Source organism: Mixophyes fleayi, chromosome 6 (genome assembly GCF_038048845.1).
Source record: "Mixophyes fleayi isolate aMixFle1 chromosome 6, aMixFle1.hap1, whole genome shotgun sequence".
Taxonomy (NCBI): Eukaryota; Metazoa; Chordata; class Amphibia; order Anura; family Limnodynastidae; genus Mixophyes; species Mixophyes fleayi.
The window spans coordinates 151,735,726-151,753,759 of NC_134407.1; the positions used below are offsets into that span (position 1 = coordinate 151,735,726).

General features: G+C 41.6%; 1 protein-coding gene across 2 annotated transcripts in view; it reads right to left on the minus strand.

The window, feature by feature from the left end:
* Window positions 1-17,701, minus strand: part of EDN3 (endothelin 3) — a 110,230-nt gene extending 92,529 nt beyond the window's left edge. The window contains exons 1-2 of one of the 2 annotated variants that reach the window (XM_075176788.1): window positions 17,457-17,701; window positions 14,769-15,093 (exon numbers count right to left, since the gene is read on the minus strand). In XM_075176788.1, the coding sequence (XP_075032889.1) occupies window positions 14,769-15,093; window positions 17,457-17,508 (377 nt within the window). In that variant the 5' untranslated portion in view covers window positions 17,509-17,701. Of the gene's footprint in view, window positions 1-14,768; window positions 15,094-15,681; window positions 15,748-17,456 lie in introns of those variants that run through there. The other variant, XM_075176789.1, reaches the window with a different exon arrangement.
* Window positions 17,702-18,034: the final 333 nt, after the last annotated feature.

Here is an 18,034-nt window from a genome sequence, read left to right on the forward strand (position 1 = left end):
TTAGATGTCCGAGTAAAACTGAGTGGTTGCAATATGTAATATTAGGGAAATTAATCCCACCATTAGTTTTTGGCTGCTGCAATTTAATCAAGCTGATCCTTGGTCACTTGTTATTCCACATAAAGGAATGGAAAAGTGAATTCACTAATTTTGTGTCCTGTTGGGTGATAAGGAGTGGCAAACATGGACATTAATTTGGGAAATTATACCATTTATATCCAGTTTGCTCTCCCTACATAGAAGAGCCGGAGATGACCCCACCCCTTTATTTAATAATGGATGATATTGCCTTTGAGATGTTTAAGTAATATAGAAATAAAGGATTTTTACTGATTTGGACCCAAAGATATTAAAAAACTTTTATTGGCCCACGTAAATGGGATATGTCTGCCCCATGTAGGGCTGATGGTTCCTGGCCTGAGGTAGAGAGCAATGGATTTCTCTAAATTAATGGATAACCCTGATATTGAACCAAACTCATCCATTTTCTCCAGTACTAATTGTAGTGAAGAATCAGGGTTGGCAAAATACAACAAGATAAAATCACAGCATTTGTTGATGCTGTGAAAAAACTTCATGGCCAGCTCTTATTCCTTGAAATTCCTGAGTTTGCTGTAAAATGTGTAGCAAGGGGTCTAAGGATATGTTAAACAGAAGTGGCGTGAATAGGCAACAATGACGTGCGCCCCTACCGCTGTCAGGCATTGTTTATTGATAATTTTTTTCAATCGCAGTGATATACAGCTATAAAAAAAAGAAAAAATCATCCCAGCATCATAAATAATCCTCTTAGTCTCTCCAAGATCAAACCAATCCCTGCGTGATATCTGTAACATTAAAATTAATTGGGAGAATCATCTTGCAAGATATAGTAGTTTAACAGCACTCTGAGGAGTCAGAGATGTTCTTACTTACATGGCCAAACATAATGTGTATGCAATAAATATGACATATGGTAAATTTACATCTACCAGAGGAAAGGCCACTAACGATGCATACCCTAAGTATCATATTGGTAAATAAATTAATTTACTTTATTTATAGAGGATGAAAACTTCCCACAACCTTGGACCATGGGGGAGTAAATCTTTTTTTAATACCACACAGACAAATGAAATGGCGGATGGGATAAAAAGAACACAAGTATTGTGCATGTATTTCATGAAGTATAAACAATTTTTCCCCCAGTAATATTCATTTCAGTAAATCACAGCATTTCATATAGTACCACCAAATAGTGTCTTTACTTGCTCTTTATTGGAAGATAAAATCAATTGTTTCCCAGACTGATGGCCGGCCACAAGTGAATACTCTGGTAACTGTAATGTTCAGTCCAATCCTGTGAAAAGAACAGTGCAGAGTACAGACTTTTCATCCAAGTTTGCCTCCAATCAGGTCAGAAAAGCCCCTAACCATGCAGTGGTACGGCCAAACTGGAAGCAGGCACTGATCACCACATCACCTGGTAGGTACAACTCGTGTTAAATAGCCTTAAACATTTGCTGTCAACATTGTGTGCATAGGAGACTGTCATAATAAGATCTGCGGATATATCACGCTGTGCATTTCCTCCAATAGAACCTAGTGTATGTGGGGACAGCAGCTCAGTTGTAAGTGCCAACGCTGCTAACCCTATTTCTATACCACTAAAAGTATGTTTTATATATGTAAAAGTACATTTTGACACTAACCCATCACAAGGCCATTTTCCCTACTCCCCCCCCTCCTCCCTCCCCACCAAGGGAAGAATGACAGCTCACAGTCCCTCCACTTTCATTATAGTGGAAGTTTACCCATGCAATTTTGAGGAATAAAACTGGGGAACATCAATGTTGCTATTTTGTTTTTGCTTTGCACATACCTTTCACCTTACATCATAGTGTAAGAGACATGTTCAATGTTGCAAGATGTTGTACATTTTGGGGATTAGCTGTCCTAAATGTTTTGCCGATTCTGCTATTAAGCCAAAAGTACTGTAGACAACTCTCCTTATGGGGAAACAGCTGAAACACACACAGCTATTTGTTACATTACCAAAAATTCATAGAAATGATCCATGAATGTCAGTATGGATATTCCATGGTTCTTTTGTTTAGATTGCTTGTCCCTATGTGCTGTGGCCCACAGTGAAAACACACTGTAAATAACTTCTGGGGAAGTTTAGAAAATGAAAGCAAAAAAAAAATAAAAAATAGCTTACTACCGTTTTATTCAAATATATTATAAGCTCTTATACGTTTCCTGCAAGAATGGATTTTGTATGTACAAACTCGCGATACACACTGGAGTGTTTAGAGGGGGGTGAGTGGCTGCTAGGTGTGCATGGATAGATTTGGGTAAATGCAGGATATTCTTTATAATGCACCAGGTAGTATTCAATGGATGGAGGCTTAGTGTATTTAAAAGCAGTTTTATGCTTTATAGGAAGAACTGTAGAAGCCAAATATTACAGCACCTTGGAGGGCAGCGATTATCTATACTTGGTCTGTATCCTCCAGGCCGCCGTTTCCTCAGTCTTTGGGATTTTTTTGCTGGGAAAGCACCAATACAAAAGCTTACAGATGCAAAGTTGTGACACTTGAAACAAAAGCCAGTCCTTCCTATTGTAAGTTAAATAAGTTATATCAATGACTCAAACAGTATGTTATGGGAAAAAGATTTAACAGTAGAAAATTCACCATATAAAGTATGAGATTTGTTAGTACTCTCTGGGTTTAAATTTCTGCATCTAAATGACAGTCACAACATATAGAGCCTGCATCTAGGATCACACTTTGTGATTACTTGTACTGACCATGAAAATGCATATTGGGGATGTGAACCTATTATTGTGTGGTACGGTGCAGTACGGAAAAAAATGGAGCCTATTTAAAATAAAATAAAAAAATCTGTAAACAACATCTCCTCCTTTGTCCCCCATACTTTAAATGTGTCAGTGAGAGCAGACTTGGATAACATCCCAACACAGGAAACAAATACTACTTCATATTTTCTTGTACATTTCTCTCTAGTACAAACAAGTTCTCAGTTTTCAGTCCACTGGGATAGGAGCAACCACATCATGTATTTTAAGTTTTATCCTGATACCCTTGCCATTTTTTTTAATAACGTTGCTTTTAACAGAGGACGATTACATCCCTAGTGTATACCACCAGTTACCCTACCCCAGCAATTCCCAGCCAGCGTGTCATGACAACAGGCTATATGTGTCATACGATTTAAAGGGTAACAGAGTAAAAGTTAATGTATTGCAAACACAATTGTACGTGAACATCCGCCCCTTTCATTGTAACTGAGAAAAATGAGTTGTAAATAGGTTTGGATTTCAAAATACTCAGTCTGCCAATTCAAGTGAGAAAAATAGATACAAATAATTATATTAAAATATCTATATTTTAAACCAGACTAACCACACACAAATTTTTTTTTAAAAAAAATAGTTCTATAGATATATTAAAATGATCAAAGACAATAGTTCTAAAATGCAATACAACATCCTGTACATGGGCACCAGGAACATGATAGGAGAGCCTGTGAGAATGCAGTCTTGTCCACCTCTCTCTTCTTTCAGTCAGTAGCCCACCTAAACTAACAAACTTGTGTCAACCTAGGGGCAAGTATTTTTCGGGTTTCCATTTGTGAAATGTGACGGCTAGCCAATGGCTCATTCAAATTATATCATGTAACACTTACACACACACACACACACACACACAGGACACATCTTCAAATAAGGACACTGATCTCAGTCTCCTTATATTAAATAGAGATGCTCAGGCTCGGTTCCTCGAGAACCGAACACACGCGAACTTACGGTACTTTCGCGCGCCCTCGGAATCGAAAATGAGGCAAAACATCATTGTGACGCCGTCGGATCTCGGTTCTTGCGATTTTTGGATTCCTTTTTAAGATCCAACATAACGGTGGGCGGGAGGGAGGGCGGGCCCAAGGACAATTCCGTCTTGCACCTTTTTTCTTTTCTGCCACTGCTGTGTGCCAATGTGTCCTAGATGTGGTAGGAACTGCCGTATGTGTGTCATTGCTCTGTCGCTTACCATCCAGCCAGGTCGCTGCAGTATTTGTCCGAAAGTGTATGAAAATATTGTGATCTGTGAGGTGGTCAAAATTGACTGCAAATGACTTGAAATTAGTGTTATTGAGGTTAATAATAATGTAGTAACGAGAAAAAAAAAAAAAAAAAAAGCAGAAATATGTGATTTTAGCATATTTTAGGATTTTTTCTAAAAAATCCAAAACCAAAACCAAAACACATGAGGGCAGTTTTGCCAAAACCAAAAACATGAAGCTAATCCAGATTCAAAACCAAAACCAGTTTACGGGGGTCAGTGAGCATCTCCTATATTAAATCATGGGGATTTCTGGGCAGTCTTGTGACTGGGAATGTTTTGCACTTTCCCCTCTAGTTAGTAAGTCACCCCCATATTTTCATGGTAATTCTTGTATGGAATATTGCTCTTTGGGGAAGAATTCTAGAAAAGTTGAAGTAAGTGGTCCATAAAATGTAAGGGAATCAAAGTGACTATTGTTGATGAAATAACAATAAAAAAAAAACAGTGTTCTTTTTAATTCAAGTAATAGCTGTACATGCGTTAATGCTTTTTACCTTTCTTGCAAAATTTGTGTTCGCTGGCAGGCAATAAATGTTGATAGTCTTTACCCACCCACCCTGCAACTATTTATATTATATGCACTACTGAGTACTGCACCTCCACTGACACAGACAGAGAAAACACACAAGCCTATATAAAATGGTCATACCAAAATTTAATTGCTACCGAGTACAACACTCCTATGTCCCGGCCTGCCTGGACAGGGCCACGGGAATGTATTTTCTGTGTTGCAAGTTTACAACGCTGTATATTGAAGTGAAGGGTGTTCTTTACTTTATATGAAGACAAATAAAGTAAAAACACACAATGCTAGAATCAGAAAACATGCATGCCCATATCTTTTATTTGTTATGTTTTTAATAACGTTGCTTTTAACAGAGGACGATTATTGCCTGAATCTGCTTACAAGACTTAAGATTTCAGGGACAATGGGATTCCCTCTAGTCCAGGGGTTCCCAAACTTTCTCAGCTCGAGGCACCCTTAGGGTCACCATAATTTTTCCAAGGCACCCCTAAGCAAAAATAATTACCGGGTAGTCCCGTTGCTTAAGTAGTTGGGTCAAAATGACGTAAGATGTATTTAGACCCCTTCACCATCACATTGTGTCCCTTTATCATATCACTTTGTATCCCCTTCGTCATCTCACACCCTGTGTCCCCCTCTTCGCCATCTCACACCCTGTGTCCCCCTCATCGCCATCTCACACCCTGTGTCCCCCTCATCGCCATCTCACACCCTGTGTCCCCCTCTTTGCCATCTCACACCCTGTGTCCCCCTCTTCGCCATCTCACACTCTGACCCCCCTTCAGCATCACTCTCTGTCCCCCTCCTTCAGCATGTCTCTCTATCCCCCTCCTATAGTGTCTTTCTCTGCCCTCCTCCTTCGGCGTCTCTCTGCCCTCCTCCTTCGGCGTCTCTCTGCCCTCCTCCTTCGGCGTCTCTCTGCCCTCCTCCTTCGGCGTCTCTCTGTCCCCCTCCTTCGGCGTCTCTCTGTCCCCCTCCTTCGGCCTCTCTCTGTCCCCCTCCTTCGGCCTCTCTCTGTCCCCCTCCTTCGGCCTCTCTCTGTCCCCCTCCTTCGGCGTCTCTCTCTGTGTCCTTTCATGGTGTCTCTCTCTGTGTCTCTTCATGGTGTCTCTCTCTGTGTCCCTTCATGGCGTCTCTCTCTGTGTCCTTTCATGGTGTCTCTCTCTGTGTCCCTTCATGGTGTCTCTCTCTGTGTCCCTTCATGGTGTCTCTCTCTGTGTCCCTTCATGGTGTCTCTCTCTGTGTCCCTTCATGGTGTCTCTCTCTGTGTCCCTTCATGGTGTCTCTCTCTGTGTCCCTTCATGGTGTGTCTCTCTGTGTCCCTTCATGGTGTCTCTCTGTGTCCCTTCATGGTGTCTCTCTGTGTCCCTTCATGGTGTCTCTCTGTGTCCCCCTTCACTTCCTTTACTTACCTGCTTTCCTGGACGCCTTCTCTGCTGCTGCTCCTTCTCACTGAGGCTGACGGACGTGATGACGTCACACCCGGCAGTCAGTGAGGAGGAGGATCCGGCGCTGGATACGTTTTTTTGTTTTTTTTTCTTCTTCTTGCTAGGGATCGCGGCACCGCTGTGACAGCGCCGCGGCACCCCAGGGAGCCGCGGCGCACACTTTGGGAACCACCGCTCTATTCCATAAATAATGTACATTTTATTCCTAAACTAAAAACGCACAACTTAAAAGCAGACTCAGCTGCTCACTCCGCAATACTTGTTCTGTTAAGTCTCAGGAGGGACATTTAAAAATAAATAAATAATATAGCAAAAATTAAATAATAAAGTGAAAAATAAAACAAACTATTTTTATTACATTTATTTTTTCATTGCAGGTCTCTTGGTCACCTACCCACTGATTATGCATTTGTGTCCAAAAAACTGAAAACAATATATTTGTTTAATATGCCCGTTGCATGCCGCATACCCACCTACCTCTGATATGTGCTGGGCGCAATCACATGGGTTTGCGAACGCATGTAGACACAAGCAGCTCTGCAATTCCCCCCTCCCCCAAATCATTTTAAAGGGGGTTTCCACTGTGTAGAAAACCTATTAAATGGGCTATTGAATGGGAAAAGCTCTGCTAGTAAGAAAATAATAAAAAAAAAATAAACACAACAAAAGCATACTCAACTGCTTGCCACAAAAATCAGCCACTAAATGACTGCACCATTCGATACTCAGCCAAGTACAAAATTGAGGTTAACTAGCTAAAGCTTTGAGCCCCTTCCCCAAATGCAATGCATTACAAATACAAAATAATTTCACACTTGATCACTATGACAGTAGCATTTCCATTATATTACAATATATTATATATTATAATGTTGCTGTTGTAGAACTACAGTTTCCAGCATGCACTGGCAGCCATTGCCTTTAAGGGCTTGATGCTGCTTGTGGCTGAACAAACACCAGCATGCCCATCCAGGCAATGGCTGCCAGTGCATGCAGGGAAATGTAGTTCCACCATATCTGGCAGCAGTTCCTTGATGTTGTCAAAAAAAGCTGGGGAATCAGCACTGCTCACAGTTGGACACAAATCTGAAAGTTTCCAATTTGCCAGACCCTGCACTTTTCGCTTGAGGTCCAACAAAACCGGCTAGTCTATTTTCACTGGACTCAAGGCTCTTCTAGCTATGATAAATAGACCCCAGAATCTATTCAGGTCCACTGCCAATCACGTCTCAGTATACTAGCATCATATGCATATTTCCTTTCTCTGCAGCCCTAATAATACCAAAACAAATATGAATTCTCCAGACTTTGAGGTCTATAGGGTGAACTTTAAACAGGATAACCCACAGCTCTGATCAGGCCACAAAACCAGTCCCATCGCGTGAAGCAGCTGCCTGTGGTCCTTTGACCTACGCTGCTTTCAACCGGTAACTGAACAGTGGTCACAATACAAGTATGAGGAGTACTGCTTGTGTGGAAAGTCTGGGATGGATCAAAAATGCAGAGTAGCGTAACAGATCTAGAACACACATCAACAATAAAACACTACGGGGTATATCCTAAAATACAAAAAAAAAATTGGAGGAATGCGAGTTGTGAGACTTTGATGTAAGAACGATTCAATTTTACCCTCCTCATTCTCTTCAGACAGGATCATTTACCACTTTATTATGGAATCATGAAGACACGAAAAAAGGGACAATAAAAATGATGTTTTATTTTGGTGTTAACTAAACCACACCCACCTTTAACACTGCATAAGAGTAAGGGCGAAGTGGTGGAAATATCATGTGTGTGTATATGTTATATTTTCAACCTCTTTTATAGAATATCGCCATATTTTAAAAAATGTATTTTCCTTGAATTTAAGCAGCAATACCAAGGGGAAAATATATAATTTTTATATATATAATATATATATATATATATATATATATATATATATATATATATATATATATATATTTTTTTTTTTTAACTAAATCACTGTTGCAGGCTATATCATCTTGGTAATTCTCATTTCTCCTTGGTTTGTTTCTGCAGGCTGCTAATACTGATTTACATGTATGTGTCACATGACTATAATGGCAAATATAGTCACATTATGCAGTGAGCAGAGAGGCTTTCGGACATCCCTCTGAGCTCTGTCTGCCCTGCACTGTAAAATCCTCCCCACTCTGCTGTCACACGACATGCTCAGAGGTAGGTGTGTGTGTGTGTGTGTGTGTGTGTGTGTGTGTGTGTGTGTGTGTGTGTGTGTGTGTGTGTGTGTGTGTGTCAAACGTGTTTGCCTTCCAGTGAGGTTTCCAAAAAGTAGTTACTTGTAAGAAGAAAGATAAGAAAAATGAAATCAGTAACAAGTTTAAAAAAAAAAAAAAGAAGGGTACTTAACTTGCTATTTAAAGAAAAAAAAAGAAGGCGATGTGGTATTGTGGCTTTAGTAGCGCACATGATATCTGAGTATTTGTGAAGTACTGAGTACTTGCTAACAGCTGTGGGAGGGAGAACCCAATTTGTTGTAACTCAAATGTGTAATGTTCTCAAATGTTGTGTGGTGGGAAATACAGAAATAAAACTGCTTGTATTGATGAATTACAGAATACTAAAAAATCTTATTTTAAAATTCAAAACATTATGTCACTTCATAGTATCTCTTGCTCCAGCCTGTCTAGGCTATAGATTAAACAATCAGTTAAAATAGTAAATAGTGCTAATTTCTAACTAGAATTGACAATGGATCATTGGTTAAACAAGGAAAATAAAATTCTGGCCTTGAAACACACACACACACACACACACACACACACACACACACACACACACACACACAAAATACAGCAACATCAACTTCTACATCTGAACAACCATGTGCTGATTTGCCAACCCCCAGGGGAGGGCTGACAAATTTTAGCCCGGGGGACAAGAGTCGACTCAGCAGCCTAATTTAATGGAAAAAAAATGCAGGTGGCCCAATGACCCAGCCCAGCCCAGCCTGACCCTGCCAACCCCCCCACTCCAAAACATATTTATGATCAACCAAAAAGATAACCTCTCAAAATGCTAGAAAAAAAATATACATATGACAATGATTACATCAAAATCGGTTTTACATATATTGGGCATCAAGAGCAACTAAAATCACAGTGTGTTTGTGGTGAAGCGCTGTGAAACGTGGGGGTTCCCAGGGAACAAAACAAACCTGTAGGGTGTCCCCAGTGTAAAACTGTTGGGAACCACTGCAATATAGCAATCAGCTATACAGTTCTAAAATGATTTATACAAACATTTGATTCATACAGTTTTGATGTTAATATCCACTTAAATGTTCTCAATTAAGACTAAGGGGTATATTTCCTACTCGTCATATTCTAGAAAATTATAGTTAGAATCCAATTGGTTACTATAGCCAACACCTCCACTTTACCTTTTTAAAAGTTTTAGTAAATATATCCTTCAGAATATATATTTGTGCATCAGTTTTCTGACCTGTGATTGAATTTGTAATCAATAATATATATCTTGTTTTAATTGCTTTGAACTTGTCCTTACCATTGTGGATTAAAACCTTGGCCTCTGTGTGCAGTCTGTAATTTCTTTAAACACTCACCCACAGTAGACGATCACTTAATGCGGATAACAAATCCATCAATTGAGGCTTTCTAGGAACTATAAACTTTTAGTAGAACTTGTGTATTTTTAGCATTGTGTCTCTGCTTGGGGCTAAACACAGTCACGGTACAGTGTTGTGAAACAGACCCCTCCAGATGAAAGTGCTTAACAAATAAGCAAAAAAAATAAGAATTCTTCTTACAAGTGTGCTGTATTATTATTATTATCATTTATTTGTTAGGCGCCACAAGGTATCCGCAGCGCCGCACACAGTACTAACAGTAGACTATACAGGGTGAAACCATACAGAACAATGAACAAAAAGTACCAATACTTCAGAAACTCCGGCTAGTCATATGCAGTAAAGACGGAGCGGAAGAACAGGTATAGAGACAGGAGGGGAGGGGGCCCTGCTCATATGAGCTTACATCCTAAGGGAGGGTAAACAGACCAGGCACAAGAGGACCCAGTTGAGGCAAGAGGAGAGAAGGGAGGACGAGCTAAAGGAAGGAGATGGGAGTTAAGTAGATGGTTGGTAGGCTTTGAGGAAGAGGTGAGTTTTGAGTGCACATTTGAAGGAGCACAGAGTAGGAGAGAGACGGATGGAACGAGGGAGGTCGTTCCAGAGAAGAGGGGCTGCACGGGAAAAGTCTTGGATTCTGGAGTGGGAAGAGGTGATAAGAGTGGAGGAGAGGCGGCGGTCGTTGGCCGAGCGCAGGGAGCGGGCAGGAGTGTGAATGGAGAGGAGGTTAGAGATATAAGGGGCAGTAGAGTTGGAGAGAGCCTTGTAAGTGGTGGTGAGGAGTTTGAAAAGGATTTGGTAGGGGAAGGGGAACCAGTGTAAGGCAAGGCAGAGAGGGGAGGCAAAGGAGGAGCGGCGTGAGAGGAAGATGAGTCTTGTGGCCGCATTGAGTATAGAGCGGAGGGGGGAGAGACGGGAGTGGGGGAGGCCAGTGAGGAGGAGGTTACAATAATCGAGGCGGGAGATGATGAGTGCGTGGATGACAGTTTTGGTGGCATCCTGAGAGAGAAAAGGACGGATGCGGGCGATGTTGCGTAGTTGGAAGCGACAGGCTTGGGCAAGGGAATGAATGTGGGGGGGCAAAAGAGAGAGAGAGGAGTCGAGGGTGACACCCAGGCAGCGAAGTTGGGTGACAGAGGAGATGGTGGTGTTGTTGACGACAATAGAGAGGTCATGGTGAGATGGGAGTCTGGGCGGAGGAAAGACAATGAGTTCAGTTTTAGAGATGTTGATTTTGAGAAAGCGCTCAGACATCCAGGAGGAGATGGCGGAGTATTACTTTGTGCAAGACGCTTTCATTTTGTTCAAGGAGTCAATGAAAAAAGTTTATTGAAAAGAGTTACACCAGACCAATCCATATATTACATAGTACAAGCCTGACTCAATGCTGACAGAGTAAGTACATGTAATTCATCTGTCTAATCAAGTGCCATGGTGAGCGCAAACAGAGCAAGAAACGCGTGATGACAAAACATTCCTTAACACCCTGGCAGATAACATCGTTATCTGAAGTAAACCAATCTAAAAATAATACTCAGTACAATAAAATAGTATTTAAACATTGACAACAAATGAAGTCTGCAAGGAGGATATACAGCAGCTAGCATAATTTACCCTACATATTTTAAGTATAAAAACTATGTTGTGTTTCAATGATTCCATGACCCCCCACCTCTCAAGGAAGTGGGATAATCTAGAAAATGTTTTCTCTCCCCCTTCTCCTTGTGCCGTACCTGTAACTTATCTTGTTTCAATAACATCTGATTGTGCTTTAGCTCAGCAGTAGCTGGACAGGGGACCCCAGCCTCATATTTAGCTCAGTTGCTTGAGCTTCTAGTTGCATTCCTGTTCATGGACCTTGAATCAATTCTTCATGTTGTGAAATGAAGGATTGCTCAATGTCCCTGAACCCTCCAAACAGTAATTGCAGGACGCCAGGATTACCAACAGAAAAGACAAGTCTCCCCAATGGGCTTGATCAGCTACACAGTAATGGGCAACCTCAAAAGGACCACACATTGCCCTTAATATCAGCAACATGTTATAACAATACATTTAATTGAAGAAAGACACCCCTACCTGTAATAACAAATCAGTAGGCATTTTAATCAAGTGTTACAGGTTATAACAAACATATCTGACAGCAATGCAGGAAGGAGTCGGGGGGTGCAGAGGAAGGCTCGGAGGGCCGTATGCAGCCCTAGGGCACCTTGGTGCTCATCACTGATCTACAGTATATAAAACATCTTAATCTCCAAATATACCACACGCATTATTAAGGCAGCATAATTATTTACATTATCACAGTCTTACAAAAAATACAAGATTAATCCACACATCTCAAGCCCAGTGGCACACGCAGGAGGGGTTTCTGGTTCCCCAGAAGCCCCTCCCCACCGGGAACCAACGGTACTCCACAGCAGCCGCGGCGCTGTCAAAGAAGCGTCCGCGGCAGTGCTGTATTGTAGTATAATACAGCACTGCCGCGGATGCTTCTTGACAGCGCCGCGGCTGCTGTAGAATTCAGACTTGCTGAAATGGAGCTGCTGCGCAGCTCTCTCTCTCGCTCTATTTTTTTTTTCCCCGGGGGGGGGCGGAAACCCCCCCTTCTAAATAGGGATGTGCACCGGCCACTTTTGGTGTCTCGTGTTTTGTGTTTTGGATTCGGGTTTCCTTGAGGTTTTGGGTTTGAATTTGTTTTGCAAAACACCTGACGAAAGGTTTTGGTTCGGATTTAAAGGTTTTGGATTCGGATTTATTTTGAAAAAAACATAAAAAGTGTTAAAATCAAGTTTTTTTGTTTATTTTCACTCCTACGCTATTATTAACCTCAATAACATTCAATAACAATCATTTCCACTAATTCCCAGTCTATTCTGAACACCTCACAGCTCACAATATTGTTTTTAGTCCAAAACAGGCTCTACTGAGGCAAGATGTCATCCTCATCCTCAACCTCTGATTCCTCTCCCCCTACAGTGTGTACTTCCTCCTCATCACACATTATCAATTCGTCCCTGCTGGACTCCACAACCACAGGTCCCTCTGTACTGTCTGGAGGGCAGTGCTGTACTTGATTGAGGAATTGATAATTCATTTTTATGAACATCATTTTTTCCACGTTCTGAGGAAGCAACCTCCTTCGCCACTCACTGACCAGGTTCCCCGCTGCACTAAAAACTCTTTCCGAGTACACACTGGAGGGGGGACAACTCAGGTAAAATAGAGCCAGTTTGTACAGGGGCTTCCAAACTGCCTTTTTTTCCTGCCAGTAACAATATGGACTGTCTGACATGTCTATTTGGATGGTGTCAGCAAAATAAACCTCCACCATTTTTTCGTTTGTGACAGCATCCAATGCAGCAACAGTAGACATGTCTGCAATGATTGGCAGGTCCTTCAGTCCGGACCAGATGTTATCAGCATCCCCGCCAGCGGGTCTTTTAGGAAAACTGAGCTTTTTCCTCGCAGCTTTATCCTCCCAATTTTTGTTTTCCATTATATGTAGCACAAGAGAGCGTACCCCTAAGCCACACACACTCGGCAAAGCCTTTAAAAATTATATGCGGCACAGGAGAGTACCACTGGACTTATACTGCGGAATCATTGAACTTTGTAATATTGCAGTACCAATGGACTTATACTGCAGGATTGATTTTGGATATTTTTTTTTAATTTCTTTTTTTTATAATTATTTTTTTTTTCTTTTTTTTATAACTTTTTTTTTAATTTTTTACAACTTGGGAATAATGGGGAAATAACAATGCCCTTAGAAGGACAGAGCACAGGACACAGCACCACTGGACTGAACAGGACACAGCACAGGACCCAGCAGCACCACTGAACTCAGAAGGACAGAGCACAGGACACAGCACAGCACAGCACAGCACAGCACAGCACAGCACAGCACAGCATATAGCAGGGCAGAGGATCACCTAACACAACCTCCCTCTACCCTGATCAATGCCTGAGTGAAGATGGCGGCGGCCAGCGGGGAATTTATAGAATCCGAGTATCGCGAGATCCGACAACGGGATTATGACTCGGAGCCTCGCTTTCAGTTTTGCAATTGGCGGGAATACCCGGATCTGTCTCGGATCCAGCTCGGATCGGCAAAGGTTCGGGTGGGCTCGGATTTCAGATATCCGAGCCCGCTCATCCCTACTTCTAAATCCTGCGTTCGCCTCTGAAGCCCATGCTTTAGTGGCTGTAGCGTTAGACATCTATAATGGTGCGTTCATACAGCTCCAACATCAAATTACTTCAGTAGTTTCTGGTCATTTATTATTAGGTTAATCAAATTGACTAACGGCCATGGGTAAGAGAAGACACATTGCTGGGTTGTGTAAATAGAAAATTAAATCAAAGGCCCTTGTCCAGGAAGGCACTGGCAATGCCAGTTAGCACAATAGGTAGGCACAAACTGTGCTTTTGGGCTGGGTTATCATGCACATTGGGACAATGCAAAATCTCTACAGTATGGAAATCCTGTAACAGCAGTCTCTAAACTAGTGCAAAATAGTTTTACTGAAAATTTTACTGACACAATATTAAAATTGAAAATAGTAGCTGCATCTAGAGAAAAACAGACCAATGCATTTTGAGTAAGGCTCTTGCAACCCTACACACAGTAAATTATTGAAATGTCAGCAAGGGAGAGCGATTTTTATTGATGGGTTAAAATGTCATTTTTTTTTATTTTTATTTTTTTAATAAAAGGATATGAGGATGTGAGTCCACATAGGGGAGCGTGACATTATGAAAGATTGCAAGCAGTGCATTGCAGTATACAGACTGACACATAACCTCTCAGCGTACAGAAGGGTATACAAGCTGTACAGTTCAAAGCACAGCCAGGAACCAACTTTAGGTTTTAGCACAGAGAAGACTTACATAAACTTTCCATAACTGTAGATCACAGTTCTATTACACAAGCTTGTGGTATTAGGACACAGACAGGGACTATACATATACTTGACCCAAGCTCATAGGAATATACATTAAGAGGAGGCAGAACGTGTACCTTTACTTACTCAGGCGTATTGATCCATATGATGTCTAAGTGACAGTAGTACACACACTCCTTGTCCTTGTATGTGTAACATGTACAGCGTCTCTCCCTCCTGTGCACAGCCCCAGAATCTGGCTCCAGGTGAAAACTGGGACTAATCTGCTCATATCCAGGAATTGGGGTTCCTTGTGGTCCGGGAGAAGCTGACCCAGGGGGAACAGACACCCCTGACTGTAGAAACAGAGCCGCAGACTCCTCTTCTGCTCTGCCAGCTTTTCTTCCTCCTTCCTTAACTTGGACGCTCCCCTTACCCCCTGGGAGCCGGGGCAGAAGAGCAAGAACAAACCCTAAAATTAGGAAAGAAATGACTCAATTTTATTGACCGCTCAGCAGCAGTAAACAACAATACAGTCACAACTGGGTTAAATATCGTGTCAGCAGCATGTGATGTGTTCTGCCTGACAGAACTTGGGGGATGTTTCCACTTATCAGTTAGAGCAATGCCCACTCCACTTCCCTGCCAGCACTGCATAGGGCACATGCAGCGCTGCATGGGTTAAGCCAGTGGTCCAAAACTGTGCGCCTAGGCTCCCTGGGGTGCCTCAGCGATCTCACAGGGGTGCCTCGGCCAGGGCCAGTGGTAAGCAAAGGCAGGGGACTCCTTGGTACTTATTTTGGCTTAGGGGTGCTTTGAAAAAATTAAGGAAATCCTAAGGATGCCTAGAACTGAAAAAGCTTAGGATCCACTGGGTTAAGCATTAGTTATCAGAACAAGACAAGACATGTCATACCACTGTATGGCAAGATAGGACATGTACGCCTATGGGATAACACCAGATAATGTCACAGACCTGACACGCTCTCTATGGAGAACATAGCGCTTTACATATGCCTACATCAGTGGTGCTCAACAATTAGCTTAGTCCCAAACTCACCATGTGCCATTGTTTAGGGATCACAAAGGGATGCAAGTCCCAACAGAGAGTAACGTCTACTCAGGAACACCAAAAACAGATTCTGGGAATCCACTTCGGGTTATGATCCACATGTTGTGCACCTCTGGCTCAAATAACAATTAACTGACACATCTTCCTCTTTTCACATTACTTACAAGTTTTGAGGCGATCATAAATTATAAACACATAAAAAATAAGTATGACGTACAGGTGAATACAACAGAAAGATATATGTTTTAGCTTTTTTAATGAAACGTTAATAGCAAAAAAAAATTATTAACTCAGGAGATTGTCAGATTTGTAAATAGAACACGAATTTATAAGAACAGCTGTTAAATTTGTGAAAAGGGAAAAATGAGTGTACTGTGACTTTACCTGGTGAACTGATCTCATTTACTCAGACACCTCCTTGGCATAAGCCATTAGCACAGGACCCCAAACAGTGATAAGATATATTCCTGAGATAAGATCACTACCTTTCAAGACCTGCAATTCACCTTACTGAGCTACAGGGATATTTCCAAAAACCCACCGTTTTCTTCAATAGATTGCTCACGCGTCAATTACTGACTAAATGCATCAGACTTTACTAATACAGAATATAATCCATTACACTAAATATATGACCCACCACCTGATATCTCAGATAATACTCCCTTTCTTTAATTGATAAAAACACCAGTAGTATCTAAGAAAGGGCATTAAAATTAAAATGCATATACAATGTAGAACAGGCAGCAGAATAGTAATAAAAATAACTAGAAAAACAAAAGTAAAACCACACACATCAGTATTATATAAAGTATTTTATGAAAACGTGTTTATCCCCTAGACATATTTATTCTGAGTAAAATTCCTGCACCACAACCACAAATGTGCACCGCGTAATGTAGAAAGTTCTCATAATTTTACACATTTACTCTACATAAATCAGAGGTATACACTCTACCTCTCAGGAAGACATCCTTGTAAACTAAGGACATATCCCTCAGAGTCCAAGACATGGGGGTAAATGTATCAAGCTGAGAGTTTTCCGGCGGGTTTGAAAAGTGGAGATGTTGCCTATAGCAACCAATCAGATTCTAGCTATCATTTATTTAGTACATTCTACAAAATGACAGCTAGAATGTGATTGGTTGCTATAGGCAACATCTCCACTTTTAAACCCGCCGGAAAACTCTCAGCTTGATACATTTACCCCCAGGTCCCCCACCAGGTGCTGGCTTGCGAACTGTAGCCCGGGTGTGCGAGACTCGGCTCAGCAGCCTATTAGGAACATTTTAAAGGGGGAAAAAAAATGCAGGTAGCCGAGTAACCCATCCCAGGGTAGCCCACTATGGCACCAGCCTGGGGAACAAATGCCTCACACAAATTGTGTCTTAAAATCAAAGCAATAATTCTAAGACATTTCATAAGAGCTGCACAAACTGTTCTGCAATTACAACAAAATGTGTACAGGACTAAATCTGAGAGTTGACAACTATGATACATGCAATGAAGTCATTTACTAGAGTTAAACGGAAGTTTCTCAAACAAATTATTAAGGATCAAACACGTGCACTTGCATAGCCGAGACACCAACCATAAAGCTCAGACTCTACTGCAGGCTGGCAGTGCGTGCTTGGACTTGTAGTTCCACCACATGTCTAAAGCCACAGGTTGTCTACCTCTGCCGTAGACTAGCAAACTACCTGGTTTGAGTATCTAAGAGAGGGACTCCGCGTTCAACTAATCCCAGAGCACAGGACATTTACCTGTGTTAGATGTGACCAGAAGTCCCAGTATGATCAGTATTCTCTGCTCCATGAACCCAGGTGTGAAGCATACAAAATATGATCCCACACGCTCCTCTCCCTGCTAGTTTCGTTCAAATAATCCCTGCCAGCCAGTCCTGTCCTGGGGTGACCATTCCTGCTTGTATAACTGGGAAAAGAGGTAACACAGGCAGCGCAGACGTGCTCTCCGGCGTACTTGACTTGTCAAAAGCTAAATGGAGATATTCTGGCGCTCTGTATGAGAAGCGAGCAGAGAGCTGATATAAAGCTGGTGAACAGGCGCCTCCCACAGGTCATGAGCATCACTACCGTTAGGGACAATCCTCAACTCTGCTCAATTGCGATGCAACATAGGGTAAAGGTAAGACCTGGATATATCAACTTTTTTAGAGGTGTAAAACAATTTTAAGACCCTTAATTTATTTAGTGTCGCGTTTATGGGTCCAAGTCAGTTCTTTATTCTTCAAGAAATATACATAGCATTTAACAGATCTAGTTTAATATGTTAAAAATCATACCAGACACTCAGGTAAATCGCAACTCTATTCTGTGGGATT